General features: G+C 34.8%; 1 protein-coding gene across 2 annotated transcripts in view; it reads right to left on the reverse strand.

Annotated features, from left to right (window-relative positions):
• Positions 1-20,233, reverse strand: part of Rps6kc1 (ribosomal protein S6 kinase C1) — a 196,608-nt gene that overhangs the window by 79,544 nt on the left and 96,831 nt on the right. The window contains exons 7-8 of one of the 2 annotated variants that reach the window (XM_027934803.2): positions 15,516-15,631; positions 6,378-6,470 (exon numbers count right to left, since the gene is read on the reverse strand). In XM_027934803.2, coding sequence (XP_027790604.1) covers positions 6,378-6,470; positions 15,516-15,631 — 209 coding nt within the window. The remainder of the gene's footprint in view (positions 1-6,377; positions 6,471-15,515; positions 15,632-20,233) is intronic. The other variant, XM_027934804.2, reaches the window with a different exon arrangement.

Raw genomic sequence — 20,233 nt, forward strand, 5'->3', positions numbered from 1 at the left:
TTGTCTACACACATTTAGAATTGTACCAGATAGCAGTATAATTTTTGTTTCAACTATAAAATATTATTTACAAGGTTAAAGAAGGGAAGTCTACTAGTGTACTTACTCATATTTTACCCTTTCCATTGTTCTTTTTTTTTCTTCCTAATGTTCCAAAATTCCAGCTTTTATCATTTCCTTTATATTTAGAAAACTTACTTCAGTTACTCTTTTACGACAAGTTTAACAGTAACATATTCTCTTTCTGCATCTGAGTATACCCTGATTTCCCTTGCATTCCTGAAAAAATATTTTCACAGTATATAAACTTCTGGGTCAAGAGTTCTTTCAGCATTTAAAAAATGTTTCGCAGCAGGGCACAATGGTGCACATCCTATAATCCCAGCAGCTCAGGAGGCTGAGGCAGGAGGACCACAAATTCAAAGCCAGCATCAGCAAAAGCGAGACACTAAGCAACTCAGTGAGACTCTGTGTCTAAATAAAAAATACAAAATTAGGCTGGGGATGTGGCTCAGTGGTCAAGTATCCCCAAATCTCCAGTACCAAAAAAAAAAAAAAAAATTGTTATGCCATTTACAGCTCTCCATAGTAGTTAATGAAAAATTCACTGTCATTTTTACTTATTCCCTACAACTCAGGTGTTTTTTCTCTCAAATTTTTTTTTTTTTTTTTTTTTTTTTTTTGTCATTTATTTTTAAAAGTATGGCTATGGGGCTGGGTTGTGGCTCAGTGGCAGAGCGCTTGCCTAGCAAATGTGAGGCACTGGGTTCGATTCTCAGCACCTCATATAAAATAACAAATAATAAAGGTCCATCAACAACTAAAAAAAAAATATTTAAAAAGGGGGAGTTGTGGCTCAGTGGTACAGTGCTTGCCTAGCACATGTGAGGCCCTGGGTTTGATCCTCAGTACCATATAAAAATAAAATAAATGTATTGTGTCCATCTACAACTAAAAAATAAATATTAAAAAAAAGTATGGCTATGATGGGCCTTGCCATGAATTTCTTTGGGGTTCACTCAACTTCCTAAATCTGTAGTATTGTTCCCCAAACACTTTTCAGTCCCTCCACTCTTTGTCTTCTTTATTTGTAAGCCCAATGGCACAATTATGAGCTCTTTTGATTTAGTCTCACATGTTTCTCTATTGATTTTTCACCCAGTCTATTTTCTCTCTACTCACATTGGACAACTTTTTACTATTCTATCTTTAACATCACTGACACTTTTCCTCTGTCCTATTCATTCTGCTATTGAGCCCACTGAGATATTTTTATTTTTCTTTCTTACTGTACTTTTCAGTTCTAAAATTTACATTTGGCTTTTCTTATATCTTCTATTTCTTTTCTGAGACTTTCTATTTTTTCATTTGTTTTTTGTATATTTGTAATCATTCAGTGAAGCACTTTTATGTTGATATATAACATAATAATTCTAAAATCTGTCATTTCAATGTTTGTATCTGTTGATTACCTTTCTCATTCATGTTAAGACAGTCCTAGTTCTTGTATGACAAGGGACTTTTAACGGAAACCTGGACATTTTGGCATTATGTTATTAGATTCAAGATCTTATTTAAGCCAGGAGTGGTAGCACACCCTGAGCAACTTAACAAGACTCTGTCTTCTGTGCTGATGAAAGAAAGGGATAAAAAACTTATTACTCTAGGCAGGAATGGAAGTTCAGGTTCCCCATTCAGCCTTCACAGATATGGGAAAGAGGAAAGTGAGACTCCTGGTTACTGCTGGGTAAGGATAGGGGTTCAGGCCTTTACTGATAAAACCTTGTCTGGAAAGGATAGAGTTGTCTTGTTACTGCTCCTCATATGGCCTCCAATGAAACTAAGTGCAAGTGGCTTCACTGCCACTGGGCAACGGTGAGAGTCCTGAATCTCCACTAGGCTCCCTCTAACACTGCCAAAGCAAATGGGTTGGGGCAACTTGTTATATCCTGGCAGAGAGTGAAGTCTAGCAGTTCCACTTGGCCTTTGTTAGAAGTGGAAATACAGCCACAGTTTTTATGTGGTACTGGTCTAGAATAGAGCAGTTATTGTTTATTGTTTCAGTAAAAGATTTCTGTCTTGCTAAGCTTTGGCTAGAAAGAATAGACTTTTGTTAGGGTGTTTTGTTTTGTTATGTTTTGTCTGCACCTGTTGGCTTTTCCAAGTTGACCATTTCTCCAATATCCAATCTGGAATGTATGAAGAAAAAATTAAAAAAAAAAAAAAAAGGAAACTCCTCACCATGTAGTTTGGGTTACTAGCCAATCTTCCTTCCTCTCTCCACTTTTCAGTTTTCTTATGGTTGTTTTTCTATACCATATCCAAAGCTTGTAGCTGTACTTAGCAGGGTGAATATGGAAAAGAAAGTCCAACATATGTGACACGATTAAAGATAATAGGTAATATTTTAGCCACAATGTTTAGATGAAATACAAATAGGAACCCTTTAGGGTTAATCCAGTTCAACCCCATGTTCCTTCAATAAGCAACTATCCAAATATTGATGCATCTGAGTTTCCAGTGAGGGCATATATTATCAAAGAAGGTATTATTTAGGAACCTTTAAAAAAGGAAGTATCAATATTTCAACATCTATTCAGTTTGAACAATCTCCACAAATTTTCTCAGTCATATTTTATGATTTCTCAATCATATTTTCCAGTGGCACATCAATCTAAAAATTCTGCCTAACAGATGAAGTTGAAAAGCCATCCTGATTACAAAATGCCAAGGCACTTCACCTAATAAATACTGATGGGTTTACCAAGTGACATCTCTTTTTAAAATGATTTGCAAAACATCCTGTTTAAATTGTTTTCACAGAGTAGCAATGAATTTGGACAATCCAATCATACATTCTTCATGGTCTTCCATGTGAACACTATACACACACTCATATTCTGGCAACCCCTAAAACAGAAGCATTAACAAGCCATAAGGGGACAAATCTTGGTACTACTACCCTGATGTTCAAGTCAAGAGTTTCCCTTAGCCTTTTTTTTTTTTTTTTAAAAAGTCTTTTAACTTACAAGAAGTTGCAACAATAGGACAAAGAGTCCCATTTACCCTCTGCCCAGCTTTTCCCAATGGGGACATCTTCTCTATCTATAATACAATATAAAAACCAGGAGAGTGACATTGATACATTACTGTTAACTGGACTATGGGCTCCTTTATCCTTTTTATAGATAGGTTATACAATAACGAACTTTGTCAGAAACACTCTCAGCTTTTGAGCATCATACTACTGGTCAAATTACCAAACCAGACTTTTAACTCAAGTGCAAATTATCTATATTTACACAATTCTTATACAATACAAACATACACACGTCCCATATATTAATCTCTTTCCTCACGTTTGCATGCATGTGGTCACATGCTCACTCCCTCCCCCACCCTGTTCCTCACATACCCTACAAAGGACTACATCTAAACATGCCAAAACTTACACGAAAATAAAAGTAATCCCTCTTCTTCATCCTACCAAAGTCTTTCTATTTTCCCTGGGTATTGTTACAATGAAGAGCATCTATAAATGAATCTAAGGGCTAAAGGAAATCTTTAAAAGTTATTTAGGGTAAAAATCCATCCAATGCTTAAATATCCTCTACAACATCCCCACCAGATTCTTTAGCCCTTACTTGAATCTAACAATAGGAACCCCATAAAACCTAAAGGAATCCAGTCTGCCTTCAGTCAAGATACTAATTCTTAAAAGGTATTTCTAATCATGAGCCAAATTTGTTTTTCTGGTGCTTGTAACTCCTTGACTCTCGTCTCGTGGAGGATTTTAACAAGCAAACTTCTCCCCTGTTGGCCTGAGACACTCCTCGCTTGCACCTGTTGCTCCCACATAATTAATATTCCCTTTCACCCTCTCAAAGCTTAAACAAAGCATGACGGAGTTCCCCTATCCAGGAAAGCCTTCAAATTTTTAAATATCATACATGTTTTTATCTGGTTAAATCTCCTCCTGTTTTTCAGCTGTTGTTCCTGTGATATGATTTTGAAGGCTTTCACTAGCCCAATCATTCTTACAACTGAATGCACAGGAGCTTATTTACATTCCAAGACCCACAATGCTTAACTTCCTCGTCACTAACTATGTTAATGAGGTGTTTTATGATCCTAATTACGGAATAGAAAACCACCGACTTCTCTTTGAATACTAAACCAACATACAGCTATGGAACTCTGTCCCCCTGGGTAAGACACCTACTGAGCAGTCAGCTTATAGACTGGTACTAGGTAGCACTCTCACATTATACCAGTAGGTGTCACTCTACATATATTTTAAATTGTTTCAATTTTGATGCACTCGTTCAACAAATATTTATGGAGTGACTATTATGTGCCACGTATGATTCCAGATACTGAGGATATAGAGGAGAACAAGAAAACACAATCTTTTTCTAATGGAACTTATGGTCTAGATATTAATGAATAAGTCTGCTTATTTACTTTCTTGATGAAAGTCTGTAAAATCCTATTCCTAATACAGTTCAATGGAGAACTGCATTTTCCTAAGTCAAAATAACTCATAAAAAGCAAGTACTATATGAAACAGAATGAGAGAAATTATGCTCTGTGGAAGCTAGATTTATGTATCCTGTGCACTTTCTAGCCTTCTAAATTTATTCAGCACTTCTCTTATAAACTTCAAGCTTCTAAAACCACAATCTAAGGTATTCCTCAGTATAATAGGGAGAAATTTACCTTGAATAATAACTCAATTTTTAAAAAATCTATCTACTCATATTTTTACAAGTAAACACTGTGTTGTAAATTTTAAGATTATTTGCAAAGACACAAATTTCTTTATCTCCCCTTAGAAAACGTCACCTGTCAAACACCAAAAACAATGCCCAGGTGAACAAGGTAAAGACAGTAACAAATTATGCTACTGCATAGAACTTAGGAATTCCTCCACTGTCGAGTCCTTGGGCAAACCTGTGAGACTCACAGCTATTAGCAGAACTTCAGGAGGACTTGAAGCTTACAGCAAAGCAATGAAAGGTCACTGTGTCAAAAGGAACAAATCCAATTGAGGGGGCAGCCACTGCACAGAAAGAAAGTAGACTTGTCTGCACAGACATCCAAGAACCTAGCAACTAGTCAATTACTATTTTTTCCATCTACTCTCAAACAGAACATCCTCCACACTAAAAAGGCTAGAGAAAACATGGTTAAAGGAATATTTCAGACTCTTAAACAAAAAGAAAGGAAAGGAAAAGTCCTACTACTTGGAATTCTCTAAGTTCAAACTTCAGGCATATAAACTTCTTTGAGAAAAATGATCCTTATAAGAATAAAACACTCAGTTTTATTAAATATCTGACTTAATGTTTCCTTTGGAATTATACAAACTATTAATTATTATCTAAATTGCTTAAGATATATTGTATGTATATTGTTCAACTTTAACATGGCATCACATGTACACTTTAGAACACAGAAGTACTTGAACATTAAGTTACAAATGAACACAAAGATACTTCAGAAAAGATGCTCAGCAGTGAAAAAGATATAGATTAATTTATACCTTAATGTTAAATAAGGCATTTTTTTTTACTTTGATGGTCAAATATATTTTAAAGACTGCTTATTGTCTATAGTCTTTAAATTATACTTATAAACTATTTGACAGACCCATTATTAATATTTCACATATCTGAGTTGTCACAAAACTTGCATGTGTTAGTTCAGTATTTTTATTCTAAATATAAAAATGTGTGTGAATGTGTAGCTGCACATGTGGGTGTGTATAAGGGATTTAGTATACTGGGAAAGCAGTTTTGGTAATCAACAGAATACAGAGGTTAGGATCTTAGCATTCCCCTAAATTAGCTATGTAACCTCTGGGCAAGTTACTTATTATGTCCTAATGTCAATTTCCACCAAAACACAAATAATAGGATTTTAAGAAGGATTAAGTACATCATCTTATGTAAAAATGCATATGGTCTGACACATAGTAGGTGCTCAATAAATGATGGTTATTCAGGAATGTCACTTTTCTTTTTGTCCATTTGAAAGAGTATACTGATTCATGTTGAAAAACTACTGACTTGCAAGTTTAACTAACACAAAGTACATCTTCCTGCTATAATAGTTTGAGAAAATAAAAACCCTTACTCAAGTGAATGCAACAAATATGCACCTTCTCCTATTTGCTCAAATATATTTTGCATGACCTTACATGAATTGCTTAGATAAAAGCTTTTTCTCTTCTGCTTTTGTTATTTTAAAGTGCAGATGCATTTGAGTCATTTTCTCCTTTTGTTTCATATCCTTAAGATCCAAAGCTTCAAAGACAGAATGTCAGCATGCAGTCGATTTATGACTGAACTCTTGAAGAGACACTGAAGAATTACCTTGTCAATCACCCCAAGGACTCTGAAGGCCTTCAGCTCCTCGGCAGGGCTCCTTAGGTTCCAAGGGGGCCTTGAACTTAGTGATCCTGGAGGCTAATGGAAGATATCAAAGATTATACATCAATCAGGGAGGTACTTGAAGGAAGACTGCCTGCTGAAGCAAATGCCAGGCCAAAGGAAACTAAATTTATCATAAATCAGAAGGGAAAGATAAAAGGAGGAAGTTTCTGTTTGTCTGTAATGTAAAATAAAAAAATAAAAAATAAAGAAAATCAAAAAGAAAAAGGAAGAAAAAAAGTTGCAAGTAAATAAGTCATAACACTGAAAACAAAATTTTAAAAAGAAAATTAATGAGCTGATATAGTTTCTAGAGCAGTAACTCAATTTAAGACTGCATAGTTTAAAAAAAAAAGACTATATAGTTATCGTAAACCTTTTTAACAACTGGAGAACTGGGTTAACAATCAATTGCAACCTTATATTTACCCCAGGTTAATCCAGGTTGATCAACAATAATTTAGCAGAGTAGAACTAAAAAACAACAAATTAACAAATAAACTTGGAAAAGGAGGAATACAACCATTCTTTCCCAGCATGAAAATATAGTCCTTTAATAGTACTTGATAAATATACATCATGTGTTTTAACAGGAACTGGCAGATTCAAGTTCAACCAGAAAAATTACCAACAATGAGGAAACATTAAGAATATCTATCATATAAGCAATAATTATTAGATCTGAGGTTAAAAGATGATTGACAGGAGAAAGAAAAATTTCTTAAATATTTTAGTATCTGTGATGTGGAAAAAAAAAGATCAGTTAATACAGAAAGGGGATACTTTTTTGTTAGCTACAAAAAAAGATCTGTTAATACAGAAAGGGGATACTTCAGTACAGCACATAATAACCCTAACCCTAACTTTCACCTATTACTTTCACTTTTCTCTTTGAGTAAAATAAGCCATTCAGGTTAGAAAAACTCTAAGCAAACCTCCGTTTAGACTTTACAACCACAAAGTACTGCTTGCTATATTCATCCTTACATTAAAATGGTGATGCTGCAAAGGATGACAGGAGACACTTAAGAGTGAGTGTCCTTAGAGTGGACCTTATTATTACCAAAAATCTATTAGAACACAGAGGAGACATTTTGACCGTGAGTGAGCAGAAGACAAAATCCCCTGATTCATGCGCATCATGATTAGTGAATTGCTGATACCATCTTGAATACTTCAAGCTGCTGTCTACATAACTACAGAGAGCTCCCTGAGAACAGGAAATGTCATCTGCATCTTCATTTTCACAGTGCCTAACACATTGCTAGTTCTTGATTAGTTGAAATGAGTAAGGAACAGCACAAATGAGAAGGAGGAAAAGAGGAAAGAAGCTAGGGAAGAAGGCAGCCTGGATAAACTGTCATTTACAACTGGGAAAACTACCACCTGTGACATTTTCTGAAAGCAGCAATTCTAGTTGCTTTCAACGTGTTTGTTTTTATTTTGTTGTTTGGCTTAGCAATTACATGCTAATTTCAGGGTATCTGACATGGTAACGTTTGGGGAAAAGAATAGAGACTTCTTATTTTTTAAATACACTTGAGAAAGCTGATGATAGTGGCAACTGGAGTGGATAATAATAATCTTTAAACTGATTTAATTTAGACTTCTTAGATATGTTTCAAAAATATTTGATATCTCACTTCATAAGGTATTGAGCTAAATGTCATTTAAAAACAAAACTCTCTAAAAGCTAAAAATCTAAGGGGAATTTTTTAAGAACATAAAAATGTTGATCAAGATAAAATGTTGTATATGTATACAGACATATAGCAAAAATTGTCTCTTCTAATTTAACTTATATTGTATTATTTCATCTTTATCCTTCCTCACACCCTGAATATGGTACTTTCAGGAAGTTAGTATCATAATCCCCACTTTATAGATTAAAAAAGGGAATGGTATAATGTTTGTTCATGGTCAGAAAAAGATAGTGGAAGATCCTAGAAACTCAAACCTTTACTCTATTGCTTACAGTCTTCCTACTACACAAAAATACAACTTCCTCTGCTACATTAACAAGAAAGAGTAAGTACTGCTTATAATTCTGGCAAAATGAATAAAAGGGAAAAGTTATGGGGAAAAAAAGAATTCTTTAAAAGATAGTCCATCCATTTATTGTCTGAAAATATAGCCAAATGCCTTCATGGCCAGACTCAGCAATTAGCAAGACCCTCAGCAAGTTAGCAAGAGACCCTGTCTGCAAATAAAAAATAAAAGAACTGGGGATGTAACTGAGTGATAAAATACCCTGAGTTCAATCCCCAGTACCAAAAAGAAAAAAAAAAAAATACCTATCTTCTATGTATACTTTCTTATTCACTGATATTATTGGATTTTCCAGTTTCCATAGAAGTACTTGGTTTCCTTTCAGCAATATCAATAGCAAAGAAAGCAGACTACAAAAATCTCAACTATATCTTTCAACAAATAATTACTCTACACCCACTATGTGCAACATAACTACAAAGGATATAAATCACCAAAAAACATGAATGGCCCCTAACTCAAGAAGTTCATAATTTATTTAACAAGACAAAAACATTAAAAGTAAGTAAAACATTCTCCTAAAACACAGGACCACAAAGATAAGTCATTAGTTAGTAGATAATAACCTGTGTTCTCAGAAAGAAGTCAGACTAAAGATGATTTTAAGTGCTGTGTGGAAATTAAGTTAGGAAACAAACAGTATATATAAAATTGAAAGGCCACTGGCCTGTTAGGGGTTTTGGGGGGGGGGGGGATTTGTTCAAACTAGAGAACAGAAAAAAATAAAATTCCATACTTAGGGTCAGTTTTTACAAGTCTTGATTGCCAAGAAGAGTCTAGACCATATTCTCCAGAGTCTAAATAAGTCTTTGTATGAGAAACAACCCAATGAAAACAGTGATTTAGGAGGTTACTTTTGCAAAGATGAGAATATAACAGAAAAAGACCAAAGGCAAAGAAGTGATCATTAAATCTCTCTTTCTACTTTAAACCTCTATAAAAGTTACATCAGAGAAATGAACAGAGAACACCATGAAATAAAATCATCAATAAAAAAATCTCATATTTCTTATATATAACATTTAAATTGGGTAAAATCCCACAGATCTATGCCTTTCTTCAGATGGCAAAAGGAAACATAAATCCACAGAATTTTAAGAACAGAAAGAGACTTTAGAGATCAAGTTAAACATTCTGTTTCTTTTTTTTTTCCCCCAGATGAGAAAACTGAGAAGTAACAAAGTAAAACCATCTAAAATGATAAAACTAGGCAATAGATAAGAGGGGATTAAAAGATCATCATTAGGGATAACTTCAGCTCCTTTTTTAAAAAGGAGACAGTGAAATTCTAGGCAACGTGGCTGATTTCCTTTATGACAAAGGTAAAAATTTTCACTTATATTTACTAGCCACTATAGCAGATGATGTCTAAAGAAGAAAGCTTGGCTGCATCCATCTACACCAGGACTAAAGATGGACACAAAAAGGAGAGAGACAAGAAGGGACAATGATCCAACAACCTTCAAAACCAGAGATGCTAAGATACACCACTCAACTGGCCAAGCCCGAGGCCAGGATCCAGTCAATCCAGGCTCTGTCTCACAACTCTTCTCACTACAGTGCTCTTTACAGCTACTACCTGTGGACTGCAGTCCCCACACTAATTAAACCTACTTGGTATTCCAGTTGTACATTCTCTAAACTTTTTCACTTGTCATTCCTTACTGTCAGTAAGCACTGCTCTACTCCTACCTCTTCCTTGGTGCAATACCTTCCCAAACTTTAATGTGTAAAGGACTGAATTCAAATGAAGATTCTGATTCAGTAGGTCTGGGGTGGGAACTTGAGATTCTGCATTTCCCAGAAGTTTCCCAGTGATGTTGATGCTTCTGGTTCACCAACCCCATTTGAAATAGGGCTAAGTACTCCTCCTTAAATAATCAGAGGGAATAGCCATTATTGTGGGACAGGAGTACAAAAATAAGTAAGAGCAAAAGGAAAGCACTATCAAAAAAAAAAAAAAAAAAAGTATCAGGAACCAAATTCTAAGCCCTGGGAACTAAATACACCAGAATTCCTGAACTTGGCTTCTTCCATAGATTTTGGACTCTGCAAAGACTTTCTTGGGCAACCTACTAAACCTAATATCCAACCTCCCAAGCCTGACTTGGACCACATTCCATGCCTGACCCTTAACTGCAGAGCTCTATTACTGATTTACATCCCAACTGCCATCTCTGCTTAGCCAGTGTCTCACTGAGGATGAAACAATAACTGAAATGGAAAAATACCTTTGAGACATTATTATAGCAGCTGTGCTCAAAATCTAGAAAATATTAAGAAAGTTATGTGGCTGAGGTTGTGGCTCAGCAGTAGAACACTGGCCTAGCACAAACAAGGCCCTGAGTTCCATCCTTAGAACCACATTAAATAAGTAAATAAATAAACAAACAAACGAATGCATAAAGGTATGTGTCCAGCTGCAACTAAAAATTAATAAATAAATATAAAAAAGGAAAGTCATATATCCTATGTATTAATGTTCATTCACACTTTGTAGCTGCAAGATAAAAATGTATGTGCACTTAAGAAGCTACACAATCTTTATGTCCTAAATTTAGATCATTTACTGTCTTTTTCCAAACTTCATTGATCTTGAGTGTAGAATTTCTACAACTAAAAATAGCAAAAATTCTATTTTGAACCTTTTCAAAGGAAATCCCCTTTCAATATTAATTCTTAACTCATTCAAAGTCATTTACAATTTTTAAAAAAGAAAGGGAAAAAAATTTTGTCTCCTTCAGTTAGGATTTCACCTTAACTTCAAACAAAGCTCATTTCCTTTTTATCTGAAACCTACTCCTTAAATTTTCTTGAAGTCTATCAGTAACAAAGTAATGAAGCAAAGAAAAAGGTAAAACAGTGCTTCTATTTCCTTTCTGTCCTTTGAGAAGGATATTAGCACAGAATTTTAGAACTTTAATATTTACCACACAAGTGTCTCTGAAGTTCAAAAAAGCAAAAGCTTAAGCCATCACAGAAAACTTGGGCAGAGGGGGGCCATTATTTAGACTACACCAAAGGGAAAAATGGTAATTAACAAAAATTATAAATGCCAAAATGGATTCTTTTATTTTCCTAATTCACTAGGCTAGAAAGAAATGTTTGCCTATTGATTCAACAGAGAAATTATATCAACAGATAAATTATGAGCAGGTTAAATCATTTACATCAATCCTCTCATTGTATTGGCTGAAATTCAGATCCAAAGATGGTTAATGAAGAAGAAATCAGGAACCAGGGTTGTGGCTCAGTGGTAGAGTGCCTGCCTTGCATGTGTGAGGCCCTGGGTTAGATCCTCAGCACCACATAAAAAACAAAATAAAGGTATTGTGTCCATCTACAACTAAAAAAGAAAAGTAAAAGAAGAAGAAATCATGAATTCACCAAGCTAATCATGAACCTCTGGAATTCATGTAACTTAAATCACAGATAAGAAAATAATCAAGCATGTTTTTGACCAATAGGGCCAGGCTTAACAGAATAATATACAAAAGAGAGAATAAAAGCAAAAGCTTACCATAAAAGAAAAAATACCACACTTACTCTCCAGTAGCATCCTTGCCTAAGAAATTAAAAAAAAAAAAAAAAACCTACACACAAGATCACATTGAGTAGGTGCTCCCTTTTATCTTTTCTGAAACAATTTCCCATGATTCTACATGACTCTTGCCATCTCTCTAACTTTTGTTTTAACTAGACATATTTATGTCTTCAATTATGCTATAAGGTTTGCAAGAGCAAACACTATGTATAGTTCCAAAGTATATCTAGATTGATGTGCACAGAAAGTCTAAAAGATGCTTAATGAATTAATATACAACCTCATATAATCAGCTATCCTATATTAGATCTCCTTAACTTTATTTTCCTTAGAAGTTATGCTTACAGAAAAACTCTTTTTTATTTATTTATTTTTTTAAGTGGTCAATGGACCTTTATTTTATTTATTTATATGTAGTGCTGAAAATTGAACTCAGGGCCTCACACATGCATTCTACAACTAAGCCACAATCCCTGCCCCCTTACGGGAAATTCTGACTAATATACTTGATGGTCCTGTTCTCTAAGTCAAACTGTAAGAAGACTTTATATATTTATTTGCCCAGGAAATTATGGCTCCATAGAAGTGACAGTGGGAAACAAGGATGCATAGGCAAAGATATTGAATGAATAAGTATATGTAGAAAATTCACAGTTAATGTTAAGGGAGTTTGTACAATGTTTAAGAATATTATATACAAGATGGGGTTAGTATAACAAATAAGTTTATAGACTCATGTTATTTAATGTTTTTATCAATGCCCTACAAAATAAAGTCAAGAATGTATATATCAGGACTGCAAACAAGGAGGGCCACCAACCCCATGGAAAAAAGGGAATTAAATTCAATTAATGTTTCAATGAATATTTAATTTAAAAAATAAAATTCAATAGTGAAAAGTTAAAGGATATAAACTTAATAATATCATTAAGACTACAATAATAAAGAACAGGAAAAAATTAACAAGTAGAACATAGAAGAGTCACAATAGTTCAAAAGCTGAAAATGAATCAGCAAAATAGATAACAATATTTAATATGCAATTATTATGTTAGGGTAACAAATATATTACTTTAGCTTGGATGTAATCTTTTTGTTTTATAATGAATAGTCAAACACCATTAAAAATTCTCAATATAATATCTTACACTAATAAGTACAATTTTAGCAACTGTACTTTTTCCATCTATAGTGATAATGGCACTTTAAAAAAAAATCTTACAGGAAATAAAAATGGCTCAAAAAATCAGCAACAAAAAACAACAATGGTCCAATGAACCAAGGTTAAATATTGGGCTATTCTTAAACTAAAAAAATAGACATTTTTCTATCCCCAGCACCACCAAAGAAAAATGTTTTTGAGACATTTTATAATTTTTAAAAACTATATAAAACTAAAGTGTGTGGAAAACAGTATACAAAAGCAGTGTATGAAGCAGATATTAAGAATGGGGCTAAATTTGGAAAGCAGTATGGAGATTTCTTGGAAAGCTGGGAATGGAGCCACCATTTGACCCAGCTATTCCCCTTCTTGGTCTATTCCCTAAAGACCTAAAAAGAGCATGCTACAGGGACACTGCTACATCGATGTTCATAGCAGCACAATTCACAATAGCAAGACTGTGGAACCAACCTAGATGCCCTTCAATAGACGAATGGATAAAAAAAATGTGGCATTTATACACAATGGAGTATTACTCTGCATTAAAAAATGACAAAATCATAGAATTTGCAGGGAAATGGATGGCATTAGAGCAGATTATGCTAAGTGAAGCTAGCCAATCCCTAAAAAACAAATGCCAAATGTCTTCTTTGATATAAGGAGAGTAACTAAGATCAGAGTAGGGACGAAGAGCAGGAGAAGAAGATTAACATTTAACAGGGATGAGAGGTGGGAGGGAAAGGGAGAGAGAAGGGAAATTGCATGGAAATGGAAGGAGACCCTCAGGGTTATACAGTGCAGGGGGTAGAGAGAGAGGAGGGGAGGGGAGGGGAGAGGTGGGGAGGGGGGAGGGGGGAGGATGGGAAAGGCAGCGGAGCACAACAGACACTAGTATGGCAATATGTAAATCAATGGATGTGTAACTGATGTGTTTCTGCAATCTGTGTATGGGGTGAAGGTGGGAGTTCATAACCCACTTGAATCAAAGTGTGGAATATGATATGTCAAGAAATTTGTAATGTTTTGAACAACCAACAATAAAAAATTTAAAAAAAGAAAAAAAAAAAGAATGGGGCTAAAATTTATTAAGCTAATCTGGATTATATCTGGTCTTTATGCTAGGTAGGCACAAAGCTTATCTAAATTGTAGGTGGATGGGTTAGGGAGGTACATCCATGTACAGAAGTATTTTTTTTTTTAACTTCATTTAATCCTAATAACAACACAGCAAGGAATAATTACTACCCTCATTATTCAGATACAGAAACTGATGCCATCTTGCATTGACTCAAGTGGTAGAACTGTATATGAACAAGGTTACCTGCCCCTTGGATCGATTAAAATATTATAATAAACTAAACACTTTTCCCTTCTCCAGAATTTTCTTTCTTTCTTCTTTTTTTTTTTAAGGTGATATTAGGAATTGAACCCAGAGGTGCTCTACCACTGAACAACATTCCCAGCCCTTTCTTACTTTTTTTTTTTTTTTTTTTTTTGAGACAGGCTGTCACTAAGTTACACAGACTGAATCAAATTTATGATGCTTCTGCCTCAGTCTCCCTAGCTGCTACGATTATAGATGTTCACTACAGCATCCCACCAGAAAATATAATCCTTAATTTGCATTAGAAAAATTTAGTTTGATATAAAGAAAAAGCATACAGAAAAGTTTCTTCCAGAAATTTTTCAAGTCCAGGTAGATAAGAGATAAAAATCAATAATAAACCACATTTCTAATGTTTTAAGCATTTATCTGCCTTACAGACAAGCCTACTAGTAGTCCCAAATAATCTAAATATTGCTTCTGAAATGACTACATCTGTGAACTATAGCAGATTCTCATAGGACTTGTGAATAAAGTGACAGTTTTACCATGAATCAATAAAACTGTACAGGAACTGTACAAAAATCATAATTTAACTTTAAGAAGTTTAAATATAGTATGAATTGCTGTCATTTTACAGCTGGGGAAATTTAGGGTACCATTAAGGACTAATGAAGGGCGGAGAAAACAAGTCCTGTTTGGTTCTACTTTTGCTATAATGCTTTTTCTTTCAATATTAACTTAAGAAAATTATTAATAAAATTCCAGAAACCAAAGTTCTCAAATATTCTAATTAAAAATAAAGCTGAGGGGCTAGGGTTGTGGTTCAATGGTAGAGCACTTACCTAGCACATACATATGAGACATTGGGTTCGATCCTCAGCACCACAAATAAATAAATAAGATTGACAACTAAAAAATATTTTTTAAAAAATGAAGCTGAAAGAAAAGACATCAAAAAATAATGGTTAAAGAAAATGCAAAATAAAACATGAGATATACCTGAGATGCATCATCCAGCTGCGGCTTTCCATAAAGGCTGGAGATACTTTCTGCCCTCATGAGATACTCCGCTGTTCTTCTCTTCACAGCTTCTCGGCGAGTAGGGCTTGACTCTCCTAAGGGAGACAACAAAAGTCTGGTCTTGTGAAAAATAAACTTTTTTCATCCCAATATGAAAATTAACTTCTTTCCACCCAAGACATTTTACATTTCATCCAAGCCTGTTTACATTTCTAACCGTGAAGAAGAGATACTCAAAATTCAAAAACACATGAAAGTCATTCATTTCAATAAGATCTAAGTATTACCCCCATGAGTTTCATGTATGCAAAATTTGACACCCTCCTATTTAAGTATGAATTGAGAACTTAATGTATTTTAGAAGTCAAACATATATATATAAAAAAAAAAAAAAACGTAGCCAAGACTAGCCCTAATCCAAATCCAGACAATATATAGCTCAACTCAAAAATAAGACCAAAAGAAATGGATATTTAATAAGAGTGTGACATAGAATTGCTATGCCATGAGCTACATAAAAGTACCACCAAACTGGAAAATAAAATCACTGAGAGCATTTCTAAATTCTAACTAATCGATTTGTAAGCTTCATGGTTTTTTTCAACCAGTAAAAAATTTTCGTGCATCTTTATAACTGAAAACAGGAATGTGACTGAAATTCCTATAATATAAAATTATGTGAAACTGAGTACATCATTGACCCTATTTGGGTCTCAGCTTCCCTAAATAAAGGGTATTCAAAATAACCTCCAAAGAACTCTCAAGACTTCAAAAGAAGTGGTTAAAACTTTGAAGTACTGGCCTTTCTCCAGAATGGGATGATTTTACCCATTTCATATGATTGACTAAGATATAGCATTTCATTTGAAGAAGGGATTCTGCTGTAGTTTGGACCTTAACTCTCCCCGCAAAGGTCCCTGTTTTGTTAAACATGGTCACTAGCATGGTGCTACTAGGAAGAAGTGGTGGGATCTATAAGAGGTAGAGTTTAGTCAGGGGTCTACAACTCATTGAAGGTGTGCTCCCATGGTGAGTGCGGGACCCTTCATTTGTTGCTCTTTCCTCTCTTTTGCTTCCTGGCCATGAGATGAGCAGTTCTGCACTGCCACATTCTCCCACCTCGATAAGTTGCCTCACCACAGGCCCAAACAATGAGGCCATTCAATCAAAGCTAAAACCTTCAAAACTGAGACAAATATTTTCTCTTTACAAGTTGATTGTTATGATGATATAAAATTTACTAACATGGATCCCATGGCTGAAAGTCAAAAAGTTTGAAAACCAGTGTATCATATGATCTTTAAGGGTTCCTTTCATAAATATTATTTTGTAGTATTCTAAGTGATTCATGACTCATTTTGATCAAAGCACTTAACATATGGTACTATTATCATAATTCATTCTATGCATCTTCTTAATGAAGTTAACCAAAAAGAAAGTATCCTGTAGAGGAAAATGCCTTACATTACATTCTAGAAACTCTGATGAGTTATCTAAATTCTGGTTCTGCCTCTCATGGGTCATATGGCAAGTCATCTCAATCTCTGATCCCCTTCCTCATGCCCTAAAATGGAAGTATATACTTCTAATGATCATGGAAAGTGAAAGAGAAAACATATATACATGGAATTACAACCGAGCCATTCATATAGGAAGCACTAATTGTAAAGTTTTTAAATGCTGGTTTTTTCCTCAAAACTAAATCCTACAAAATGGTATTTCCTGAATTACTAAATTGAAGATAAATGGATTATAGTAAAGCAAATATTTTTTCCTTAGAAGACCACCAGTGGAAAACCTCTATTTATTTCTGCCTGGAACGGCATCTTCTGCTTTTCTAGGAAATGCCCCATTCTCTCTTCAGACTTTCCTAGTCTTTCCCTATTTCCAAGTGGTTTGAAGGAAAACTGTTCTATGTCAGATCTCAGTTCCTCTAGCTACAAAGCTCTGTCTACTTAGGTCGGGGTGGGCTTCCCTGTGCCAAGCTGCATAGAGCCTTACTCAACAGGCCACAGCTGGAGAAGAAAAAAATGGCCCAATACAAACTGGACCTTCTCTGTTTTTGAAGCTATAGGGAAGAGGACTGAGAAGCACCAGCAGCCACAATTCCTGCCAAAGCAAAAGATCTGAAAGGAAGAACCTGATACAGAGGAAAGATGATATGGAAAACCAAAAAGCAAAAAGAAACCCTAGTGTAACCAGGGTCCCTGATTCCAGGTGAATCTATATTCCTGTCTTTCTTTGCATAAAGTAGTCCAAATGGGGGTGCTGGCACATGCTAACCAAAGAATTCTCATGGAATACAGACCTCAAAGAAAAACTGTAATGAAGTTGAGATTGCAATTTTGCTAAATAACTTTCCTTTTATATCTTTTACATTATCATTCTACTTCTTCTCTCCTTCATGAGTAATTCATAAATACAACTGGTCTTCCAGAGAGAGGGATCTCTATTTCTTTTTTAAATGTGGAACAATCTATATTTGTTAACTTTCCAACTCCTCAAACAGCAATTAAAATGTCAGTATGCTTCTGTCCTTAAAATGTCCTTACTTCCTACGCCCAAGGTTTCCCACTCAAGTTGAAAACATGGGTACAAACCATGGACATCAACCTAAATAAATGTGACACACTTTGAAGATACAACGTCCCACATAAATAACAGCTATTCATTATTTCTACACACTGCTAGTCCTTTTTTATGGTTTATTGTTTTGGACTCTGTTATTGCCAGTATCCTTAGCTCTTCACATTTCAGGTTACACATTTTAAGCCCTAATAAACCCTAATTTGAAATTTGGGGCTCCCCTTAGGGTCAATTTCAATAGAAACTGTGACACTTTCGTTTTTTTAATTCAGTGTGTCCACAGCCTCAAAATTTGGCTCTATTCAAATTAATAAACTCATCTCACAAAATAACTTGAAATTTAAAAGTGACAAGAAACAGAATATGGTTTTAATCATATTTTGTAATCAAATGCTGTTTTTTAAACTTCTGACTCTTCTGCCACTTTCTAGATAGTATCCATGGTAACAAAGAAACAAAAACCAGAAGCCAGCAGCTGAAATGGACTCCTGCTGATGATGGTGAGCCCACTTCCATGGAAACTTATGGCCAAGTAATGGAAATACTGAAGGTTTTTTCAATGCAGCCTTTTATATAGATACTATGATTTCTTCCTTACCAGCCCTTACAAAGAGGTCACATCTACTGCTGATAAATAGTGGCAGCCAAGAAAGAAAATCACCTCTTGCAGATATCTGCTGCTGAAGACTCAAAGAAGTTTTCTGAGTAGATTTCCAGAATAACTCTTACTGATAAAATTATTGATAAATGTGATTTTAAACAGATTTTAATTGATTAAAAATGTTTAATTCACTCTAACTTCCTTGGTTTTCTGTAGTTTGCTCTTCCCTTTCAAACACACATGGGCTTACATGTGTGCACATTGACAATTCTTAATGACTATTATTCAAGGAAAATGTATCTAAATTCAACCTTCAATCCCATATTAGGTCATGTAGCTATTATTTCTTCAATAACATAGCCACACAGAATACTTTTCAAAGGGAATACATGATTTATATTCTACCTAAAGACAAATTAATACCTTCGATGAGTTTCTCTACATTTCTGCTAATCATTCACATAGAGCACAAATTTCCACTGGGTTTTGGCATTCAAAAGAAAAAAAAATTGCTTCCATTATTCAATAACTGTGGTGGTTAATCTTGGTTGTCAACTTGGCTGAATTGAGAGACCACCTAGAAAATTGGCAAAGCATCTTCTGGGTGTATCTGTAATGGTGTTTTCCAGAGATGATTAGCATATGGGTCAGCAAACTGGGGCTGTGTTTAGCGGGGAGACCTGCCCTACATGTGGGTAGCACCACCCAATAGGCTGGGGGCCCAGATGGAACAAAGAGCACAAGTGGTGATGGGATTTGCTGGTGCATGCAAACTCAATTCTTCTTAAACATTTGTAATTTTTGCTTCTGCCATCATCTGCAGACATCAGACTGCAGATTGTTCAGCCTTTTAAGACATACTAGATCCAGTGACTCTCCAGGGAGCTTCCAGGACTTCAGTCTTGCACTGAGGCTGCATCATTGGTCCCCTTATTCTGACACTTCCAGTTTCTTGAACTGAGCAGCTACCGGTTTTCCCAGCTCTCCAGTCTGCAGATCGCCATTTGGGATTATCTAGCCTAAGGCAGTATAAGCCAACAATTAAATTGCCTCTTGTGTATAAGTTCTGTTCCTCTAGAGAACCCTGGCTAACTCAATAATAATCTCTCTATCAAAAAAATTTGGTGTACCATAAAAGTTTTCTTATGTGCACTTATGTGATAAACCTACAGGGAAGATGAATATAGGATGACTACAGAATGTGATCTGTGAAACAAAAGAGTATAACTGAGTAAATAGGAGAAGAAATTCCAAAGTTGTTACCAAAATATCTAGAAACTCTGGACAACCTATTTTGCATTTCTCTGGACACCAACTCTGACTTCATTCACTAAAAGTTGTTTTATAACAGATATGGAAATTCTGATTTTTCCAAGAACACATCACTATTTGGTACCCCTTCATTGTATCATATCCTATTTACAAGAAATAAATTTTCTCTCTTTTATAATTAAGAAGATTAAACTCAAGTATGTGAAATTTCTTTTTCAATTACACAGTTAAAGTAAGA

Source organism: Marmota flaviventris, chromosome 12 (assembly GCF_047511675.1).
Source record: "Marmota flaviventris isolate mMarFla1 chromosome 12, mMarFla1.hap1, whole genome shotgun sequence".
In the NCBI taxonomy this organism is placed as follows: domain Eukaryota; kingdom Metazoa; phylum Chordata; class Mammalia; order Rodentia; family Sciuridae; genus Marmota; species Marmota flaviventris.